At 45.7% G+C, this 23,571-nt stretch overlaps 2 protein-coding genes across 4 annotated transcripts in view; one reads left to right on the top strand and one right to left on the bottom strand.

Moving 5' to 3' along the window:
• Window positions 1-436: 436 nt before the first annotated feature.
• LOC144127938 (vesicle transport protein GOT1B) lies at window positions 437-18,559 on the bottom strand. The gene is made up of 6 exons (XM_077660954.1): window positions 18,405-18,559; window positions 18,087-18,178; window positions 12,941-13,119; window positions 11,053-11,134; window positions 1,112-1,811; window positions 437-1,066 (listed from the first exon to the last, which is right to left on the bottom strand). Exons 1-5 carry the CDS (start codon window positions 18,427-18,429, stop codon window positions 1,767-1,769), a joined length of 423 nt encoding a protein of 140 aa, XP_077517080.1. The 5' UTR covers window positions 18,430-18,559; the 3' UTR covers window positions 437-1,066; window positions 1,112-1,766.
• LOC144127937 (uncharacterized) overlaps window positions 13,126-23,571 on the top strand; it is a 46,610-nt gene continuing 36,164 nt past the window's right edge. For 2 of the 3 annotated variants that reach the window (XR_013313637.1, XM_077660950.1), the window contains exons 1-3: window positions 13,126-17,867; window positions 18,781-18,873; window positions 21,203-21,456. Coding sequence is in view for 2 of the 3 variants with exons in the window: in XM_077660950.1 (XP_077517076.1) it covers window positions 18,834-18,873; window positions 21,203-21,456 (294 nt within the window). In the remaining variant the exon portion in view is untranslated. Of the gene's footprint in view, window positions 17,868-18,585; window positions 18,704-18,780; window positions 18,874-21,202; window positions 21,457-23,571 lie in introns of those variants that run through there. The other variant, XM_077660953.1, reaches the window with a different exon arrangement.

Genomic DNA, 23,571 nt, shown 5'->3' with positions numbered 1-23,571 from the left:
CTGCTAGTATTGCAGGAGGCACGCAGCCCGAAATATTTTAGAGGAAAGCGCGAGGTAAGAGGGACATAAGCTCGATATCGAAAGGGGGGGGGCTTTTTCTTGTATATGCAACTCCAACCATATGCTTACTAGACTTAAATAACTTTATCATTTATTTAGGAACGTCGACCTATAATTTCATTTTACCATCACATAATGACCCATATTTTTCAACCCAATTAACAAAGTCATGCGTGAAACAACAATAATCCAAAATAGATCTAGGCTGGTAGAGCACATTAAACAAACGACTTTGGTTCGTTCCACTGCAGTTAAAACAGAGTCCCTGCTCGAAACTGTGCTGAAAGCTGCTAAAATACCATTCACATAGTAAAGTGTAGGCTTATCACTAATCTGAACAAATAACGCCGGTGGATACTGTAGCAGCGAAGCGATATACAGGAACCGTGCAGCTTTATTGAGAGCTACCGGCCGAGTGTTCGCATACAAAATGAGAGGAAAAGGGAACGAGAGATCATGACGATGTTGGGCGACTTGATGACCAGGTGGACAGGAAAGAAACCCGGCAGTAGGCACAACACCAGGGGTTACGGCACAACACAACATGAAGAGGAGGGACTGGTGATGTTTAGCGCTTCGGTGGTTCCTTGCGACGGTTCGACCCGGCAGAGCTCTTCGGACTCTTTCTGGAACGCTGGCGATTTCTGGAGGATGACTCGTTGCGGCGACCGGCTTCAATGTTGTTCGGTTGCCCGTCGGCTTTGCGCATTCGGACAGCTTCCGCAACTTCCATTGCTCTCACTTGCCCAATCTCGGCCGCAGACTGGACAGCCTGAACTGCCGTCGCAGCGCCGGCGAACGCGGCGTTTTTCGCCGCCTCGGACGCTCCGGCGACGCCGGCATCCGCCGCTGAGCGTGCTGCCTGGGCCGCCTCGACAGCTCTGACGGCAACCGCAGAGCGCGCTGCCTCAGCGGCCTTTGCCACCCGCTCTGCTCCGGCGCCCGCAGCGGAACGGGCCGTCTGGGCAGCTTCCACAGTTCCGACAGCAACGGCATAGCGCGCTGCCTGCGCCGCCCTCTCCGTTCCGGCGCCCGCAGCAGAGCGCGCTGCTTGCACTGCCTGCACCGCCTCCACTGCTCCAACAGCAATGGCAGAGCGCGCTGCCTGAGCAGCCTTATCTGCTCCGGCGGCCGCAGCAGAGCGCGTCGCCTGAGCGGCTTGAACAGCCCTCTCCGCTCCGGCGCCTGCAGCAGAGCGCACTGCCTGCGCGGCTTGAACAGCCCTCTCCGTTCCGGCGCCTGCAGTAGAGCGCACTGCCTGCGCGGCTTGAACAGCCCTCTCCGCTCCGGCGCCCACAGTGGAGCGAGCAGCCGCTGCCGCTTCGCCAGCTTCTACGACGACCGCAGATGTCGCCGACCGAAACACTTGAGCCGCAGTCGCTGCTCCGGCACTCGCCGCCGTCACAACCTGGAACGTGCCGGCGCCGACGACGGTGGTGGCCGCGGACACGGCCCCGCTCGCAGCAGCCGCTCCCCTCGCCGTGCCATCAGCCGCAGCGTCCCGCACCTGCCGCGCCACTCCGGTGGCCGCATCCGCCGCCCGCCGCGCTTGGGCGGCGGCGGCGTCTCCAGCCTGGGCGGCACGGGCCACGGCCACATCCCTGGTGTCCCGGGCGACCGCGGCCGCCTTGGCCACCGCCGAGAGGAAGGCGTCGGCGGCGTACCCTAGGACGGACAGCAGCCACCACGGGGCCCAGCACAAAAGCTCACACAATCGACCTGCCCTTGTCTCCTGAAAGGCGATCCATAAACTGAAAAAAGGGGGGAGGGTGCGCAGAGAAGAGAACAATGCGTTAAGGGCACTGGCACATACACGTTGCAAACTTTGCACTCTCTCAAGCACTTGATATGACTACTATTTTTCAACACGTCATATACCCAGACATGCATAAAGGCATTAAGAGACTAATACTATGCGTATAGGCTTGGTACAACCACTGCAGTATCAAACACTGCTCTGAAGCATGCAGCCAAAAAAAAAAAAGGTTTTGAAGCACAGTGTGCCAACAAGGTGCCAAGCCTCACAGCATAGCATCAGATGCACATATACTCCAGCAGGTGGAGAGCTTGAGTGGAGATTCAATTCAACTTCAAATGTTTAGTTTCATACAATATGTGGAGGAGGCCAAGAAAAAATGTTGCAAGGGAGCAGCTTGAGAAGCCCTTGACCCTGTTTAAAAGCAACCGCACACGAGTGATCTATGCACCATCTTTGTGCTGATGACAACAATGTTATAATGCGCTAGCATTTATAGTGGCTATTCCCCGCATTTAGCTGTTGTGTATCTGTCTGAAGCCGGTATTGTGGCAGGCTGCTCACCTGCCGAAAGAGCAGTGGGCAGCCCGCCACCATGTCAGGCAGCAGCCCAATTAAAGGGTCCCTGTGACATAGCTAAAGCATGAGGTCTTTATTCTTCGTGCGCAGAGTAAGGGACATTGTGATGCCTGAACGTCCAAAGAGATCACCGAAATCATAATATTTAATAATCTTCTCCAGAAATGCTTGTCTCAACCTGATGGCGTCGCAACGAAGCGGCCATGAGGTGGCATCCAGATTGGGTGCTGCCTTTCTGATTGGTTGGGCATACAGTTTGAATATTGTTCCTGTATTCTCACGAAATGGGTCCAAAATATTATGTCTCTGAGTACTGAAAGCTTTCTGCATGCTACAAAAACTGGAAAGAAGCAGTAAAAGCAAATGAAGTCTAATAAGAATAACGCTATAGGGGCGACACTTTCCATTCTGCTTCAAACCTCCGTGAGGGCAAACGCTGTTAAAAACCACACCAAGAAGGCAGCGAAAAAAGAAACCCAGTCAACAAATCTTGCACAAAAATGCCAAGAAAAAGGCTGGACAGGAGACAGGAGGTAAGGTTTGGAGAGACAGCCCACAGACTTCCAGCCTTACCAACAAAGAAACATCAGGGAGCTTCCTTTGTTGTTCCTCACCCCTGCCCTATTTAAAGCACCATGTTCACAGGGGAACAACCCTCAAAATGCAGTGCTGTGGGCTGCCCCAACAAAGCAACAATTGCATGCAATCTTCTGCTGCGTGTGCAGTAGGCATTCTCTAGAGGGTGTTGGCTAGGTGCAGTTCTGATTGGTAGCGCCCAATCTCAGTATTGGCGAGTGAAATAGGTGAGTGAAACGCGTTTTCGTCTATCTTTTTGTTTTGGATTTTCAAAGCGGAATAACTTTTGTTTGCATGCTCCGATTTCAAAAATTCTTTTTGCACTGGTATCTTGAACCCACGATGAATCTAATGATGTTAACCAGTACTGAGGAAACAATCATGGTGCACCTTTAATCATGAGAGGCTGCTCGTGAACAGCAACCTGGATCAAAACCCAACCCAAGTCCCACCGATGGCAGCACCTGCCACAAAGGGGCAGTGGAGCATCACTTGACCGCTGCACCACGGTGCCAGGAGTGGTAGAAAGACTCCCAGGGATGTATGAATGTAGAGAATGACCAATTTTGCATATATGGACATTAACGCATTATCGCTATCCAAACAACTGCCATCCATGAACACTGGATCTGAACTCTAAAACCAAACTGCTAGCACACCTAATTTGCATTTGGCTGTAGTATGCAAATCGCCCATCATTTTTCCCCTTTTTTTACAAGACAACTTTTCAAAACATACACTTCAGTGAAATAAATACATAATTGTAAATCTGCCTCATTTCTACCAAAAAGATATTATAAATTATGAGCAGCTGTGGTTTTCACATGAAAACTTGCCGAAGCACATGCCCAAATAACAGTAAAGTCAATACAAGGGTTAAAGCATAAGACAGCCTTGTTTTACAAAAAAAAAAAGCTAGAAATTGGAGTATAGGAAGGATTTGAATTCTATGGGAGTTAATAGAATACTTCTGCCTAGAGTTTCCAGAGAGTTCCAGCATGTAGGTAAGCTTTGGAGAAGAATTTGAAGCCCATAATTTGTTCTTGTTCGAGTTATATGCCAGAATTCCGCGCATGGCGCATAACACGAAGGCACTGCTTGGTGCAGATTTCTAATTTTTACTAGTGTTGTGTTGTTCTTTCTATTGCCTTAATAAAATTGTCGCAGCAAGTTATATCTGTACAGCTGTTGAATTCTCATGATTTTGTGTTTGTGAAAAAACTTGGTGGTAAGTTCTGTGTATGATGCATTTTCGATAATGCGCATGGTCTTCTTTCGCAATAACAAAATTTTATTAAGGTTTGACTGAGCTGTAATGCCCCATACTAAATGACAATAATCAATGTAAGAAGGAAACAGTGCTTTGTAAAGTAATAATTTTACTGAAGATGGAAGGCTATAGCGATTTCGATTTACTGTATGGCAAATTTTTTGAAGAACAAAATTTACATGGTCATCCTACTGAAGCGTGGCGGAAATATAAACTCCAAGGGTCTTTAAGTTATTGACAATTTAAATATGTGTAGAGCTACAAGTTACATTAAATTTAGTTTTGAAGGTATTCGCCTGCCTTTAGTGCAGGAAATGTGGCCTTTTGTTTCGTTATCATTTATCTTTTAGACAATTTTCTTTTGACTAATTGCTCTACCTAAATAGGAAATCATCTACCTTACTAATTAATTTGGTGGGCAAAAGAGACAGTATAGATTTATGTAGTCAGCATACATAATGAAATTTACCTGCTCCTGAATGAAAACAATATCATTAATGTAGAGGCTAAAAAGAAGATGGCCAAGAGGGTATTTCAAGCCGCTTATACTGCAGCAAACCATAATGACCGCACCTGATACAGGTCAGGAAGATGACTACGAGAAAGATGAAATGTCACCGCGCTATTCAAGATCGCTTCAGTGGTTAGACTGGTTGTTTTTTGCGTTGCCTGCCTTTCAGCTTTCGGAGAACTCCATCTGTTTTATTTGTGTATAAACCCCCTTTCACTACAAACAAACTGGCATCTGTGCACTAGATATGATTTATGATTTCATGTGATAGATCCCTTATTCCATACTGTTCAAGTTTTTCGAGAAAAAGTCTATAGTTTGTGTCAAAAGCCTGCGAGAAATCAATATATATGCTGATTGTTACAAGTTCCAGTTCAAAATTAATTAAGAGGTAATATTTTTGATTAAGCAGCGCCAATTCTGTAGACTTATTTTTTAAAAACTGTATTGAGCTCAAATTTGGAGCAAAAGTAGTACAATTAATTTTGAACGACTTTTTCGAGCCCTTCTCAAAATACCGGGAGAACAGAGATGGGGTGATAGTTTCTTATGTCTAGCTAGTCACCTTTTTTTTTACAATGTAACTATCGCAGTTTTCATTCTATCCAGAATGTATTGGATGAAATACACGGACGTGGACCAAGGCAGGAGAAATGTCATGAATCATATATTTTACTGGTTTGATATACAAACCATCCGCATCGCAACTACAGAAGGCCTAAGAAACTTGAACGCAGCTGTACGGTAGTACACGGCTGCAAATACTGTGTTGTGATGTGCAGGCAAGCAGATGCTTTGAGGCTCAGTTAACAATGACCCATGTTCTCCACTAACAAAATAATGACTAAATGTATCAAGCATGTACAGCCTTTCCAAAAAATGACCGCCTTAGCAAATTCTTTTATTAGCTCCGATTTTGCTTTCTTGCTTTCGTGTCAAAAACTTCATTTACTCTATTCCAAAGTCAAACATGACGAAAAAAATATAAATGATATGTTTCTTTTGCTTTGTTTAACTTTTAAAATTTATTTTAGAAAACCTCAAATGTTTTCAAATCTGGAGGTTCGCATGTTTTTAGAAATTTTGCATAAAGACGTTCGCGTTTCTTTATTTTGCGCAGAAGATCTCTAGTGAACCGAAGTTTTCATGTATGTGGCTTTTGTTATCTATCAAGTGCTTTTTATAAATAGTAACAAATTTGTCAACAAACCTAGTGTAAGCTTCTGCGGTACCAGTTTCACAGAGGATATCCTTCCAACATATCTGCTGTATTTCTGACTAAAATACTTTCAATGATGTAGCAGCTATGTTTTGGAAGGTAGGTGCCACCTTAGGGCTATCCTAAGCACAAATACAAATGGTCACTCAGTGGACAACTCAAGACCCCGCTCTAGAAGCAAGATAGCCCATAGTTTGTAATATACAGATCAAGAATTATATTTGATGCTTCAGTAATCCTTGTTTCTGATTCCATAATATTCCCGCATCCATTTGAAACAAGCACACTCTCAAAATCAGTTTTTTTTAAGGCTATCAGAATTCATGTCAATATATTGAAATCTCCTCTGATAACAACCCTTTGTTATTTTCATAAACAAACATTACAAATTTGTCTAAAAAAGAAAAGAAACCACAAACAAAATCATCAGGTGGGCGATAACAAACAGTGAAAACAGAGAAGTGCACCTCGCACTTCAATACAATCATTTCATAATCACTTATAATACAACACAATTCAGGCCATAGAACACATTGTAGACGTTCTTCTTAACAACAACACACTTCCACCACATTTTTGAGTTTCCTATTCACACAGAATGTCCTCTTTTCTGGAAAATTAAGACACCAAAATTGCTTACAGCGGTTTGAGTGTTTAAACCAAAAAATCTCACTACCCTTCAGAGGTACTACACAGCTTGTTGGCCAATGAGTACAAGTTAAAATCGGTCCCAAGAAAACTAAAGAGGTACGAAAGCCTGGAGAGCAGTGAGACAATGGGATCGCTAGATTAAGCAGTGTAGTGGTATACTTTGAGGCACTGCTCCGCTGCTTTAGACAAAAAATTGGGTGCAGAACAAAAGGCTTTATTACCTCGTCACACGTTGTCTACTGTTGTGGAATATAACTCAAGAACAAAGCAGTAAATGCTCCTGTTGTCGGATATAACTCAAGAACAAAACAGCAAATGCTCCTTCAAAGGAGGCTCTCAAGCCGACAGTGTCAGCCGATTGCCATGATGTGATGGTTATTCTCCTTGCACCTGCTGGCAGGACACCGCAGGAGGGTGGCAGGTGCACAAATATTAACCATTAAGTAACTGGAGTGACCACAATCCGACTATAATGTACCACCTTCTGCTCAGAAAACTGTTACCTTGTTAAGGATTTTTTACATGGCACCCAAGGATACTGACTACATTTGCAATCATAACAAGCCACAAAACCATGCATAGGCACCACACTTTTTCAAGTGCCATCATCATAATTTACTGAACCCTTAAAGCCCTTTCATGGTATTATATAACGGAAGTCTTAATAAAAATACATACAACACATGGTCAAAGATGCTACTACAACATTTGAACAAGATTTCAAAAATTACAACCAATCAGAGGAAGAAAAATGGAGATGAACTGGTCAAGTACTGAAGACTTGTAAAGTCATCATCAGCCTGACTACGCCCACTGCAGGACAAAGGCCTCTCTCATATCTCTCAAATTATCCCTGTCCTGTACTAGCTGCAGTCATGCTATCTCCGCAAACTTCTAATGGTGTCTTCGACTGGTCGCTCCCGCGATACGGTTAGGATCTGACAGAGTGGAAGCCGCTCTTGCTCTTAGCGTATAGCGAGACTTGTCAAGCTGAATGGTCAGCGAGTTTTTAGAGTGGAAGCGCAGGAGGCAGAAGGACGCAACTTCCGGAACCACGACGCGGCACCGCTGCTGTCAACAGCAGCCGCATGTAAGGTCCCTTGATTACCTTTAGCCGCACGTGGTCGCATGCAGTTTGCATCGCGGTCACCGCTTAGCCTGTATCGATCACTACCGCGGCTTTCTGTCCCACGGGATGCTCATTTTTCGAACATCGCCTTGTGGATAGCACTGTCGTCCTCGTCTGAGCTGCTGCTGGAATCGCTGTTGTCATGTGACAGCAACACAGACCGCGTTCCTAGCTTATGCTTATCCGGCGTTTCTTGAACATTTTGCCTCACACAGCGCAGCACTCGCAAAACACAACAGAGCAAGCGTGACTGCGTCAAAAGCCTACACTTGCTTCTGTCAACGCATAGGGGATGCTGAGGCCTCGCACCGCTTTCGCGAAATGGCAGAAGTGGCTCTGTCACATGAACTCATCTCGCAGCCCCTCTGACTTTTTTCTCGGAGCGCGTCAGAGTGCTCAGAGCTGGAAGCAAGCGCTCAGAGAGAACCAGCCGAATGTTGTCAGAGCGGCCGGTTTCGACCAGCCGAATGTGCGGTCGCCTCTCAGAGAGCTCTAGAGCGATCTAAAGCGACCAGTCGAAGACACCATAAAGCTCATCCGCCACCTAACTTTCTGCCACCCCCTGCTATGCTTGCCTCCTCTTGGAATCCACTCCGTTACCCTGAAGGACCAGCGGTTATCTTGCCTTCGCATTACATGCCCTGCCCAAGCCCATTTCTCCTTCTTGATTTCGACTAGGATGTCATCAACCCGGGATTGATTTCTGACCCACTCTGCCCTCTTCCTGTCCCTTTCGATAGCGCTCTTAATTTGCCAGCATCACATTCAATAGCAATTAAACCCTGTAGCACAGTCCATTCCCGAAATGCAGTAGGTAAAAATGATTTATTAAAAGCAGACGTATATGCGTTGTGTTGTGTTGAGTTTAATGGCACATAAGCAACTAAGTCTATCATGCGCCAGCAGACATATATGCATATGCAGACACTCAAGGTAGTGAATAGACAAAAAGGCATATGCGCCGCGGGGGAAGTAACTGGCGCAGATGGGTGATGATGTAGAATAACTTGCCAAAGTTGGAAGACTAAGTGGCAATTTGATACTAGATGCTGATTTTGCAGTCATGCTTCGAAGATAAAAAGTGAGCTGCAGAGTTCTGGAAATTCTAATGCATTAACAAGGCAAGTCTGATGTGAACTCCAAGCCACAAATGCGCGTTTATGTTTGGCTGGTACAAGTTTCATAAAGCTTCTGTGACGGTTCTGAAGGAATGGCAGGTTCTGAAGGAATGACAGAATTGCTTGACTATACCTTGTAATCTATGAGTGCTGAATTGCCCGAGTACACTTTACAGAGGCAAATCCTGGTCATGCAGTGGTAACAGCTGCCTGCATTCACAGTATCAAAATTTGACAGCCCCTTGAAGATGGCAGACTGTATGTAGTGTTATGGACCAGCTGAATATGCACTGCGTTTAAAAATCGACAGTGCTCGTCAATCTTGTGCAGAGGATTAGAACGACGCATTGCATAACAAAAGAGAGTGACAGTAGACTGTAGACTCTGGGGTAGAGTTCAAGCTGTTCACACATATGTGGCTTGTAGGTCTATGTAGCTGCCCCTGTGCAGAAGCATTCCTCTCCAGCCCCGGTGCTATTGGCAAGATGTCACTTCATTTGCTGAGCATGACACTGTTCAGGCACGCTAACATTAAGATTGAGAGGAACTGAAAGGTACAGCCACTCTCTGCCAGGCCAACCTTTGCCCCAATTCCCAAAACATAGCTCACTTATAGAGAGGGACAGGGGGAGAAGAAGCAGCTGTTCAAGTCATGCTTATTCACTTTAAAATGTGACAATGTTAATGGACTCATTGCAGGGCACACCAGTGTTCATGGGCCCAATTACTTAACGATCACAGTCTCAATACAGGCTCAAATCCCCGCTCCTATAGGTCGATATATCTGCTGGTCAGTGGCGACCAATAGGAGCTGGGATTTGTGACCGTCTTGAGATTGTGATTGTTCCATAATTTGGACCCATGTTTCGTATCCGGGCATCCTGAGGGCAGGAAGAAGGCACACATGCAGTGTCTTGTTTGTGTTGCAACAACGTTTTCCGCTTTTACCTACTTTGCCAACTTTCCTCCAGCCTTTCACCCGCATTGTGCCCCTTTGCACACTGACAATGGGCGTGCCTTGAGAGTGGCAACCAACACAAGTGACCGGCACTGACGTAAAGAACCATAACTTTTTGATAATATTTCAATGCCTGTCATTGCTGCATGTACAGCGTGTCTAAAAACTTGGAAGTGCATTCTCTCCATCGTGGCTTTAAGGCAGAATCGAGCATCGTGGCTTTCAGGCCAAAAGTGAACAATGGTGATCTATCTGCTCTATTAACCCTTTAATATGCTTTGTACACAATCGTCAACACAGTGAACTCGGAGATTTTTGTAAGAGTGGGCTGCACCTAGCAGTGATTTCTTTGTTTCAGGTGAATTTAGCATCACTCATGTTTCAAACAGGTTGGTATTTTATGTCATACAGCAAATGCAGTTTAAATGATATTTCATAAAACTGAACTTCAGTAGACAAAACTCCGAGTGTACACCGTAGGTGTCTTTCTCAACAGAGGAACAACTAACACTCTATACAGCTGAAATCATGGTGCACTGAAGCAGCCACCAGCGCATGGAAGAAAGCAGTACTGCCTTGTATAAAATTTTGTGCAGTGCAGTTGCTTAACCCATCCGACGGAGCATTTCGGCCGAGCACCGAGTGCATGCAAAATTGTCCGCTTCTACTGTTGCGAGCAGACGACAACAAAACAGGCTTGAATACTCTGCCTGAGAAGAACTGTATCTGCCAGTTCACAGGGGGCTACTGTGACTGGCTAGTGCCTGTTCCACCTTGAAGTGCACAATGAACACCACCTTGTGGAACACCTTTTAGGGAGAATGGAAGCCACGTCGACACGAAGGGCATTTTACCAAGGTGGTTTTATGGCTGCACACATGCCTTCCACACAGCTAGGCTCATGCTCACAAAACAGCGCAAAGCATGTGCAGATGAGCTCAGAGTAAACCACATTCTCCTTTTTCGTGCTTCGAAGAAAAAAGTAAAACATTTTTCACCATTTTACGTCCAACTTTTTCAATTTAATTCCAGCTTACTTTCATGAGAAAATGCAATACGTCCCCACAGCTCTGCAAGCTTTCAGCGAGACTGTAGTACAAATCAAACAGCACGACCTGCTCGGCACACTTCAGGCAATATGCAGGAAAGGCAAAGTGAAATGCAAACCTCAGTCCACGAAACATGAAGGCAAAGTGTACAAGGCAATGGCTTCATTCAAGCTTACCGGTCCGATGAACGGCAGGTTGAGTAGGCTGCCCAGGATGGGTATCCTACGCAGGAAGTTGATGACTACAGGGAAGAACCCACTGCAGTGAGAGGGAAACGGGTGCAGTCGTCAAACATAAAATGCCACAGAAGCACAGAGGACTAGTGTCCCACACTATGACCAAGCAGCCCGGGCAAACGAGCTGCCGTACACTTCAGAAGAATGGCTCCAGTTCATGTCAAGATAAAGCTTTCCTGTGAACAGCAAGAAGCCAGCCTCACACTAGACTTTATGGCCACGCAAGCTATCCATTTTCAACAGTGCCAAATCATGTGGCCAGTGCCATGCCAAAGATCCTTCAACTTCGCTCGAAAGTAGTACTAAACACTGTAAGCAACGTGCATAAAGTTCATTGTCTCATACTATTCATCACAGTCTCTCAGTTTCACCTTCGTCGAGAACAACTCTTCCATGCGAGTCATGCCAAAGACCACTCCACTGAACTGCTGTCTCACAATGTGGTTAAATTTTTTGTGCATAACCTGCATATGGGTAAAGTCTGGCTGGGCCATCATGCAGGTGGTAATTTCACTAATCCAGAGCACGGACAGTGTTTTGAGTCACCAGAATGGCTGCACAAGTACCACCTCATTTGAAGAAGAGAAAATGCCCAAAGTTGAAAGTGGAGTTCTGTTGCATCTCTTGCTGCTTCTGCCCACGTACAGTGCGACCAAAGGAGGGCTAAGCTAATGAAAAACCAAGTGACATTCAAGCCCTGCATCAATATACACTTCTTCATATGCTGCTTCTGCCAATAACAATGGTGAGAGCATAGGCAGTCAACTTCATTTTACAATGAAGCAACCCCACCTCGTGGCAACATGCCTAGGAGTTCAGCAATCACACAGTAAAAAAACAAAACAAAACAATTTTCATTTCTTTAATTAGTCTTTTCTCGTGATCACATTACCATGCTGAACACAATCAGGTGCACCAGTCCCAACCACAAACTTCTAGTAACAAACTTTTCCTATGCTGAAACTGACTTACTGTGCTCCGAACTGTAATACTGCACACTGCTGCATCACCCTTCTGACTCTGCCTGATAATCAACAAATCTGGCTTCTTTATGCAAAAAATAAAACAGGGGCTAGTGAATAACTTTTTGTCGCTCACATTGACCAAGGTGGCAAACACACATCTTCAAGCCAGATTTTCCACCCTTGCAGACCAATGGATACTCTTAAATGAAATAAAAATGCAAAAAATTTCTTGCAAACACAGACTTCAATACGAGCTACCATGTGGTCAGATTTAATCAGAGATGTCTCTAGCAGTGTGCCTCATGGCACACAGTGTTGCGTTGACAAGTAAGAATCAATTCATTTATTCTGCCACCAATCTATAAATAAAGCCTGGTGTTTATGACACTGTCAAGGGCTTAGTTAGCAGCTAAGCACAGAGAGATCTACATTGAGACCAAGAATATTATATTTCGAACTAGTCAAAATAGATCAGTTTTGATGCTCTCTGGCTTCCGACATGAAAGAAAATAAATCAATCAACCAACCAACCAATAAGTCAATCATCTGACTGCTTCTACACTTTCCCTGTGCAGTGATGCTCCATTCAGGGAATTCTCCCTCACCAGGAAATCTGGGGTACAAAAAGTTTAGGCAAGAAGGGAAATCAATAGAGTTTCTGGGCATTTTAAGCGCTGAAAATGGCTTTTCCAAATTGTAGACATTTTCAAGCTGCTGCAGAGAAAAAGGGCCTGAAATAGGGATTTTTCGGTCTAATTGAGGAAATTTTCAATTATGGCACTGAACATCACTGTCCCTGTATCGTTCCCCTGGTTCCCTCTCCCATCCCCACTGTTTTCAGATGATCCCCCTGCCGTGCTTGCCTGAAGAGGAGGACAAAGCCATAGGTCTCCACAATGATCCCGATGAGGGGGAAGCCAAAGATGACGATGAAGATGCCACCGAAGAAGGCGAGCGTGCCACGGATCTTGTGCCGCTGGAAGAAGAACCGGAACGTCCGCTCCAGGCCAATGACAAACGCCAGGCCGGTCAGGAACAGGATCTGCAAGTGCCAGGGAGAGGAGGCATTCACTGCTCACCGGAGAAGCTGGCAGCGTGTTCAATAACAGCAACTTTTCGAAAGAACAGAAATGGCATCGCTGTGGTGCATGTCTGAAGTTTCCACTCTTCCCACTTTTACAATATCTGTCTCCCAACCATCAGCACGGGTGAGAGCAGTCAGCAGTAAAAGTTGGTGGAATTCGTGTAGAGATGAACCGACAGTTTGAAGAAAGGACAGCTCTAGGCTACTGCATTATATTATGCACAAGACATGCTTCAAACGGGTAGAGGCAGCAAAATTTTTGGTTGCTATTTTCTCCTTTTGGAATGGTGCACAAGGCACCAGTATACATGAACCACAATGTGGAATCTGCCATTTCAGGTAAATAATTTAAAACTGATATCCTTCTCTCATGTTGCATCGGTTCAGACAGGCGAAAACAAACGGCGGCTATGACATCAACCTCAACGTCACGTCCCTTAAGTCACTGCAGCTTTTCTCTCATCCCTCATGTTCTCATGAGAACAAGAAGGGAAAAGAAACTCAAATATAATTGCTGCCTCGTTGTTTTAATTCACCCAAACTCCACAAGAGCTGCAACAGTAACAAATGAACAAGCAGTGATCATGCTGCAGCTTCACAGAGACTGTTTGGCTGTTGAAACAGACACAACAGGAGATAAGAAAATCAATTATAAATGATTTATAGGAAGTAGGCAAACCATGAATGGCAATTTACGTTTACTATTGACTTGTGCATCATTACAAAGAAAGAACACATAACCAAGATCTAGTGTTCAAAATTTAGTTGAAACCCATTCGATAGCAACTGAAAGCTACCTCGGCAAATTTTGATCCACTGCACTGAACTACTGATATGAAATGGCTGTGTTACCAGGAACAGCTCACATATGCTTGTAGGTATTTCCACAGCACGCAGTGGCATGCCTGTGAACACTGTCCTTTATTTAAACAGAGGCACAACTTACTGTGTTCCTGAGGTGATGGAATTAGACACCATTTTTAGTTACTCTCACCCCAAATTACTAGGCAAATTTAAATGCACTAGCTGCAGATTTGAACAGACTGAAAAACACATTTGTGGTACTAAATCTCTTTCCAGCCCTAGGCACCACATCCTTTGTTCTAGTATCCATTAGCATGATTTTAGTCGAGATATTTAACTTGCAGGAACTGTTTTCAAGCTGTCTTCAAGTTGTTTTTTTTTTTTTTTTTGCAGTTCACCCTATCGCATAATTCACCCTACAGCATAAGTGTCGGCGGGGCAACATATGTGCAGTGCTGGGATTAGGCTGCCGTACACTGCTGGCTGCACAGGGACGGAAATGTGAGCATGGCAGCCGTTAGATGGATATCTACACTCTGAGGCGCAATTATGAGCGGCCCTTGGGCAATGGGGAACTCCTGTTTAGAAAATGCGTTTCTTTTGATAGATAAATAACAACCTAGGACTTCTCTGTCACTTCCCGCTCAGTAAATATATATACTGTGGAATGAACTTTTTCTTCAGTCAGATCCAAAACAAGCATCAGGCTAAGCCATCATGTTTCACACACTTTGATTTAAGTGCGAAACCACTACTTCATGGGGTCAAACCCAACTGAGAATCGTGCGGCATCCCTGACCTTGGGGGTGCAGAAATAAAATATTGCTGTCACTGGGTTTCGAACCTATATATGGCCTTGCAAACAGATCAGCTTTGCCGGCCACTCACTGCACGAGAGCACTATGCTATCACCACCTCGTGCAGAACTGCAACACACTCTCGCACTGTGCACTGCCTATCGTTGTCTTTGTCAACTTCCATTTGCGGCGTGAAAAGATCAGATCAGCTTAACCTTGATCACAGCTTAACTTTAGTCAAATATCACTGTCAGGCGTGCCGACGACCCAGCAAAGCACAACCATGAGCCAACCAGGCTAAACATGTCTTCGCACGCCTACCCAGTTTAACTGCGTTAAAACCTTACCAATTTTTTACCTATTCAAGCACTCAAGTTAGCACATAAGTGGTAAAAGCAACAATGTGGGCACACTATGTTATTATTACTGTTATTATTTGTGTGTAAGCATCATGCTCTGCTAAATGCATTTTTCAGGGCAGTGAATTAGTAGTGGGCAGATGAGGTAAATGAGATGAGGGGTGGGACATTAGAATGCATATTGTGCACCCCCCAAAGTTTTGTGTACTGTCCTGAAGTACAGCTTCGCCACAATGCGCCCTTAGACACTGCCATTCTGAATGTTCATGCAAACAGAAGACGCTGGAGTCCAATGCCACAGGCTACACAACTTCTGTGCAGCAGCATTTCACAAAACCAGTGAATTTGTGCTGAACAAATGCTGTGACTGTACATTACTGCATCAGCTCAGAAGTGGATTATGGACAAGTGTCTCTGGAAACAATAGAACTAAAGGAAAGTTGAACTGGTTTTAAATGCTCCAAACAATGCTATATTTTGGCCTGCTATGAAGATGGCATGAGTAAAACAGGTGTGGTCCCATGTAACCGTGGGAGACCTCGACGCTGCCTGCTGCGCCGTGCAACCGCTCCGTTCAAGGAATCACATTCCGTTGGCCCCAAAGCCCCGGCCAGCCTCCGATGGGCGCAACGCACCCCTCGCAACTCCCCGCACTGGGGTTATGATATTTAGTTTGCAACGGCTGCTCTCCGAGGAAGGGGGAAACCACCCGCCGGCGCCTAACCTAACCGTGCTCCCACAAAAGCATCGCACGCTCTGTGAGGCTGAGGTCGCTAAAATGCAGGCCAGAGTTTTTGCGAGAACTACGTCGTCGGGTTCGGGAACTGGATCCATCGTAACGCTGGCAAGACGCCGGTGCAAACGTAAACGAAGTGACGGTGGCGACCCCCGATAGATGCCTTCAACGTGCGGCGGCAGTACCTTTCATTTCGGCAGCTGCTAGACCGCACCGCTAGCCGCCAGAAATCACGGAGTCTCCGTTTACGTCACGTTTCACGTCACTCCGTTCTGTGTCATCATAAGAGTTCTCCGTGTCGTCATAAGAGTTCTCGAGTTTGAATCGGCGCGGCGGGAAAAAAATTTTCAACTTCGAATCCAAATTTCTTTGAAATAAATGCAACTTTCGCTGCCGGACAAGCGGCAACAAAGGCATGAAATGCCGAACTACCAGATATTGCTAACAAAAAAATTCTGATAGGGTTCTCCTCAGTGTCCCTTTAAGACTAGTACTTTCGTGCTTTGAATGCGAAAGCATTTTAAAAATTTCCTTTGTATTTTTATATATTTTTAAATTTTTCTCTTCCTTTCTAATGAAACACGTACTCATTAGCATACAGTCTTAAGGTAACGCATAAACTAGGTTCATGTTTGTTTGCGAAGAGGCAATGCGGTTTTCTGGCCTATGGGTTGCGTGTTGCAACCTGGTAGTCCTGGGTTCAATTCCCAGCACCTTCGGAAGAAATTTTACTTTTCCTTGAAACCACGGTGACGTCATCTGAAATTTCTGGGACCACTTTTACGGTCAACGATGACAATGCCAGGTTTCATTAATGCGTTAATATAATGCTTTTGCATGAATGTAAAAATCCCCATACCACACCTCCAACACTGAACAAACACATTCATCTCCATCGCCTTACAGCCAAAAAATGGAAACTGCAAAGCCTTGCATAAATGTCTTATTTTTAACGGTAAGTATCCTCCCAGCATTTCTTGCACCTACCTCCAGCATGTTTTTTTTCTTTTGTGATTGCAGTTTATCTTGTATGCATGACTTTCTCAAATTACATTTTATGTAACCAAAATGCCTATGTTTGAAAACAAGCAGTTCAAAGGTCTACGTCTGCACAGTCTGTATAGCTTATGTCAGATTCCTCCATTGTTCTGCATGTTTTAAATTTGTTTTTTATTATTTTCTTGACCTAGTGCACTTGTGTTCAGTGTCACAAAACACACCACCACTACCAATGACGTCTGTTAAGGAGGCGCAATTCCTAAGAAGCCAATGATTTTGTTGACTTGCTAGATTCTAGATGTGGGGCTGAATAAACAACTTGATCTAGTAACAGCTTACTCACAGCAAATGCTGCAGGCAGTGCAAGTATTTCACCTATTTTTTCTTCTGAGCCCACCATCGTCCATCTGTGCAATTGGTCACATCAGCTTTTGATCCCATGGTCTTTCAAGACAGCTCTGCTAGTACAGCCATTGTTGTGTGCGCTCTGCGACATTGGTAAGGTATAATGCACATGCACACAATACAGCTAATCAATAAAGGGGCCAAACATGTATAAAATGCGCCATCTGCTACATGACTGCACAGAATTCCTGATGTGGAGTCTGTGCGTCGACACACACGTCAACCAGTGAAGGAAAGGATATGCCACATCGCAAAATAACGACACTGGTCCATCCACTACAGGTCAGCTTTTTGCCCAGTATATGTCTATGACGTGGCCACGACTTCGAAAAATTCACCACGCACATGCACGCCTGCTGTCGCGGGGAGGCCCCCTCTCAACGCTAACAAACGAATTCTAGCGACGCCAAGCGCAAGACCGCGCACTGACACGAGTCCGAGATGACAGAGTGCGGTTCTGTTACGCTCGCCTTTGAGGCCGCGTTGCAGCGCCAGTAATCGCTACAAGACGCCCCGACAGCTGGGCCTCGAAGAGAAGGCACAAAGCGCACGTCGAGCAAGGGGCTGCCACGCCATGACTGCTACAGTGTGGAGCGCGTGCTTGAGGTATTACAGAAACTACAGCATTTCATAAATACCGCGGAGAGTGAACAACACCCAAAACGTGGCGTTCCAGTTTGGGAGAATTTTGTACTTTCGTTTTCCAGGATGACGGAAGCAGTTAATTGTCGTTTCTGCCCGGTTCATGCTAGTCTGCTTTTCGCACTGCCCGTCTTTTCAAAAGTGTTGCGCAAAGCGTGCGGCCAGCTCTGGCCCGTCACTTACGTTGCCTAATGCAAGGAGGCCCTTGTCAAACAGCAACAGCACCCCGAGGAACAGGAAAGCGACGCCGAAGCCGGCTAGCCCGACGCCGATTTCTGAAACGAAAACACAAAGCTGACGTCAACCACAGACGGACGGCTCCGCCGATTGGTTAGAAACCAACGGGTTCTAAACCGGACGCTAATCACGCCGGCGCGCTGTCAGAGACGTAAAAAGTAGTTTGTTTCATTCCGAAAATCCGTCATGGATCGCACATCCAAGACACCGGCTGTTCGGTGCGCGCCGTCGCTCCCGCCCCTTGCTTCGTTTCAGTTCGCTTACTCTGAAAGTCTGTGATCTCGAACATTGTTGACGCCCGTTATCGGACGCGCGTCCCGTCGGCGTGCACTCGGGGAAGCGGGCGTAAATATTCCGCGGCCCTCGGTTCCATCCACGTCACGAAATCCACGGCACGGGCGGCGCCATGTTTGAAAGAGCGCGAGCGCCGCCTGCTTGTGCGCACTGCTCGTGCGCATAAAAGCTGGAGGCGAGAGTATCGCGAGCGGTGCTTTCGAATTGGACATCGAACGAAACAAATGCAGCTGCACTTATTTTTTCTTTCTTTTTTTCCTTGCCGGAAGGTGTGGCACTGCTCCATGGCGCGGCATGCTGTGCTCGTGCTAGTCCACGCAACGTTTTTTTTTTTTCGTGACCGCAGCATTGCTGAGCCAGCCCCGGTTTGAGCAGCGCCCACAGCGACGGGTAGCGAGCATGCTGCGTCCCCCGGTCACACGGCGTCCCCATCAGCTCGGTAAGGGTCGCTTGGACAGACTTGCAGCCGTGAGTTGTTTTTTTTTTTTGTTCCCGTGGCCGGCAAGGACGCACCGGGTTTGCCTTGTGCGTAGTGCTGTCTCCATGCGAGGAGACGAGTTTCCCGAACGTTATAAGCGCTGTTGAGCCATGCAGTGCGTTGTGGATAGTGACGTACGTACTTCTGCTCAACCTCGGCGCTCGATCGTTTGGCAGGTAAAACAAACGCTGCCTCTGGCGTTGTATGTGGCAGATCGGGGTTTTAGGTGCTCTCCAGTACTGCAGGGTTGTGGGATGGCGGTTCAAGTACATTGTGCATCTTTGTCATGAACTTTAAAAAATTTTCCATCCCGCCTCAACCGCTTGCTTGTTTGCGGTGAAACTTCGCACAGAACTTGGGTATTAACTTGTCTCGAAGTAAGTTTGACAACGGTACCTGTTCAGCCGCACATGATGCAAATTCGCAATCGTACGTCTGAACCGAGATTGAGAAACGGAGAAGCCACCAACGCCAGATTTTCACCAAAAGGCGGTGGTGGCGTCATCTGTTGTTAGCAGAAAAAAGTGCCGCAACGCGAAAGGCGCGAAGGCGCCGGCCGCGGCAGTCGCGGTGAGCGTTGCATAAAGCCCCTTGATAAAAGGAAAGTAGCGACACTCTCCTCCGCGCCGCGCTTTCCTCCTCGATTCTCCTCGCGCGGCGGCTGTGAGCTCTGCGCACGACACGCTTTTTCTTGCCCTGCCTACCACAACCACCATCTTAAGGTGTTCACTTATACTGTATTGGTTGTTTTGCTCAAGCCTAAGTTACAGTAGACCTGGTGGATTTGTCTTAAGCACAGAAAATTGGAAGCCACAGAGGTGAAAAACCAGCTGTTGAACATAGTCATAGTGTCAATGTGGAGGACCGTGGGCAAATTAAGACAGCCCGTATATGTTGCTGCTGTTATCTGACAGAGGTACATAGTTTTAGATTGAAAGCACTACTTAACACGGTCCCGACCAAAGAATCTCATGTGAAGTCTCGGAGTAACTCTGGTAAGCTCGGATTAGTTTGAAGGAGCATAATGCAGGCTGCAGTCAATGGAATGGTGACCTTGGTCAAACCCAGCATAGCAACAGCCCATGCAGAAATAAAATAAATATTGCTGCGACTGGGTTTTGAACCCATGGTGGCTCAAACAGATTAGCTTCGCTGGCCACTCTACGAGAGCACTATGCTCTTGCCACAGCCGATCATGCCTCCTGTTAATCTGCAATGCACACTCGTGCATTGTACATCGTCATCTTCTTCAACTAACATCTGCAGCGCGAACAGATCAAATAAGCTTAACCTCGATCAGAGCTTAACCTGAGTATAATATTGTTGCCAGATGTGCCGGCTTCCCAGTAAAGCAAAACTATGAGCCAACCAGGCTAAACACATGCTCTTGCATCTACTCTGCTTAACTACGTTAAAACCCTACCACTTTTTATAAAAATATTAAATGAAATGCTACATATTCTAACAAGTTTGACTTGTTTGAGCAGTGTACATGATTATCATTTTATGAGATGCATTTTTCCAAAGCTACGAGTATGTAGATTTTGTGCCATCTTGGCAGTCAGATAAAGGCAGATGTAACATTAATGTGCTGTCATCCCAGCACACATGCTTTCTGATAGTAGAGGGCGGATGGAAAAGCCTGCTGTTGGAAAGAAATGAAAGCTACATATGTGCTGTCATCGTCAAATGAAACTTCAACAAAATAGTCAAAACATGAGCAGCAAAACAAGAAGATGAAGGAAGTTGAATACTAGCCCACTTTATTTTCACCTTGATGGTGCATAAATGACTAAACACGAATTTTTATGGAGCCCACTTGAATTCGTTATCCAGCCACTAATATCTTCGTGTTCTTGTGCTTGCATTACGGCTATTTCATTTGATGCTGATTGTACAGTGTGTACTGTGCCTGTTTAATGTATAACTCGTTATGCAGTAGGTGTGTACAGGGACCCTTTAGAAGATTCACTTTCCGACACATCAGAAGCTACAGTGGATAGAATGTGGACTGGGAAAGTTGCCCCACTTAGGGTTTTCTCGTGTGTATACAATTCATACCATAAGATTATGAGAAAATTGATAGGCAGTGATGAGACGTGTGGCTTGAAGATTTGAACAACCTTTATGGCCCTGTAGTTAGAGATGGAATTTTGTTCAGAGAGATTTGCCAATTTATTTGAAATGTTGAAAATTTAAAGTACAAAGTGAATTCTTAGCTGCCCCATACTCATACAGATCAACAAGAGCAGTGTGCCATTGATGCTGAGTAGCACCCTGTAATTTGCAGGGAAGCTGCTGGTTGCACACTGGTATCATGGCCGATGCCAAGTCCGCCATGCCTCCACGTATGCGCTGGATGCTGACCAGGCCCTTCAACCAGTAGATTTGCTTGAGCACAAGCTACGGGTGTCCACCTGTGGCGCCCTCTACAGGGAGTGGCGAAAGACGAGGCGCGAGTACCGCAATGCTCCCGTCGATGGCATTGAGATCGATATGAACTTCATCTGCTCCAGGATGACGGATGAGGGCACTCTGGCTGAGGTGGGCTTTGAATGCATGTAGCTTTGTCTAGCAGTGGTGATCAGCCTAGTGCCCAGCTGTATTTGAGAGTCACCATTTTCAGTCCATCGCTTTTATCAAATGTGAAATGTGTCATTGCCTGAAGCAGTGTAACTGAGTATGACAGAGCAAGCTTATTAGTTAGCATGCCTCTCATCTGCATCAACTTCCTTTCTGCTATTTATTGAGTGCGTTGGTAAAAGTAGCAAAAATGCCGGTTTCAACATATATCCCTCTTGAAAGTGTCAGAAGGCTGCCTATGTAGCTCAAATAACAGTTACGCTTGTCTTTATACAATTAACTATCTGGGACTAAACATATGGCTGAGAAGTGTTGGAAAAAACTGATTTCCAGCTCTTTGAAGTCTTAAATTAGACATATAGCTGCTGCAGTCGTATGTGCAGTGCAAAAAGTGATCTAGAATCTATTAATGCTATCACGTCATACCCTTGAGACGGAGTTTAAGTGTTGCAGAAAAGCCAGCGTCGTCATTGTTGACCGCGAGCAAAAATCTGCGAAAAATCTGCGAAAAATCTCCTAAGGAACAACCTAGGGGGCATGTAGGCCACCTGGGTCACATTACCTTGTGGCGTCATCACAACCTGCCCACCGGATAGCAAGCAAACTGCCCATGGTGGCAGGTGTAATGATTGATTGCGAGAGGTTGCTTGAGAAGAGCAACGTGGGTCTCGCAAGCCCCACAAGTGGCAGCACCTGCCATAGCAGGACAGTGGCACATCGCTTAACTGCTGCACCACTACACCAGGATTTGTATGAGGACTCCCAGGGATCTTTGATTGTAAGGTACAGAATGACTTATTGTGCATATGTGGGCATTAATTCATCAACGCTATCACGTGATACCCTTGAGGCAGAGCTTAAGTGTCCCCCAAATTTTTTAGCAGCATTAGAAAGCACTTGAACCACTGCTGACTAATCACAAATGCATCCTCTGGTGTCTCAAAACTGAAGCTACATCTGGAGGTGAACACGCTGTCCACAGGCAAGTTTGTCATTCTAGTGGAATAAAAAGCTCTGTCTGTGAACAGTGATAACTATAGCAGCCCTGGACAGGTGCGGTGAATATTAAAGGCTCACTGAAGGGTATAACCAATGAAAAACAATTAGGAGCTGTGCTACACTAGTAGTGTACCCTCTTGGAACACTGCTAGCTTTCCTTTGTGCACTAATAGGTGACTGTGTTGCTGAGTAAATCACGAATGAAGTCCCTGATTTCTTCTCTCATTTACAGCCACATGAAACACTGGTGGTAGAGCCACCGCGGTGGCTCAGTGGTATGGTGCTCGACTCCTGACCCAAAAGACGCGGGTTCGATCCCGGTCGCAGCGGTAGAATTTGGATGGAGGTGAAATTCTAGAGGCCTGTGTACTGTGTGATGTCAGTGCACGTTAAAGAACCTCAGGTGGTCGAAATTTCCGGAGCCCTTCACTACGGCGTCCCTCATAGCCTGAGTCACTTTGGGATGTTAAACCCCCATAAACCGAAACACTGGTGGCGTTACGTCAAATTTATCAAGTCATTCCTATAGTGAATCAGACAAAGTGGTGAATCTCTCAGCCAATTGGAGGAAATTAATGAAGACAACGCCTCTTTCCACCGATCACACAGGCCTTTGTTGAAGTACTTATTATAGTAGGGTACAACTTGAAAAAATAGCAGTTGCTAACACTGTGTCACACTCCGCGGCATGCTGTATTACTCTGCTGGCCAATCACAACAGGAAATGAAATCAGGTTTTTAATGTTTCACAATACTAAGCAAGCCAGGAATCAAAATTCTAGAGCTTGTAACTTTTTTCTTGCGATTACCTTTAAGTTTTAAATATGGACTACTTTTTTGTCATGGAAGCATTCTGTGCAGCGGTCCTGAATGTGGGCGGAGCTTCACTGCAGACTTGAGTTGTATCTGATTATAACGGATGGTGCCTGCTTCTTGCATGTCGTGAAGTCCAGTCCTGCTACTCTTTATTTATTTATACACAGTGCAGTGCAATGTGCGAGTGGATGATTAAAACTATACATATATGCGGTAACATATGCGGTGTTGAACATAAGAATCTGCCCAAAATAAGTATAA

Source organism: Amblyomma americanum, chromosome 4 (assembly GCF_052857255.1).
Source record: "Amblyomma americanum isolate KBUSLIRL-KWMA chromosome 4, ASM5285725v1, whole genome shotgun sequence".
Taxonomy (NCBI): domain Eukaryota; kingdom Metazoa; phylum Arthropoda; class Arachnida; order Ixodida; family Ixodidae; genus Amblyomma; species Amblyomma americanum.
This window is presented reverse-complemented; position numbering and strand designations above follow the sequence as displayed.

Excerpts from the sequence above, each read along its gene's own strand:
- LOC144127938 (XM_077660954.1), bottom strand. The coding sequence starts at position 18,429 with ATGTTCGAGATCACAGACTTTCAGA. Across the intron at positions 18,179-18,404 it reads CGAGATCACAGACTTTCAGA|AAATCGGCGTCGGGCTAGCC; the intron begins GTAAGCGAACTG and ends TTTTCGTTTCAG. Across the intron at positions 11,135-12,940 it reads GGCTTTGTCCTCCTCTTCAG|TGGGTTCTTCCCTGTAGTCA; the intron begins GCAAGCACGGCA and ends CTCTCACTGCAG.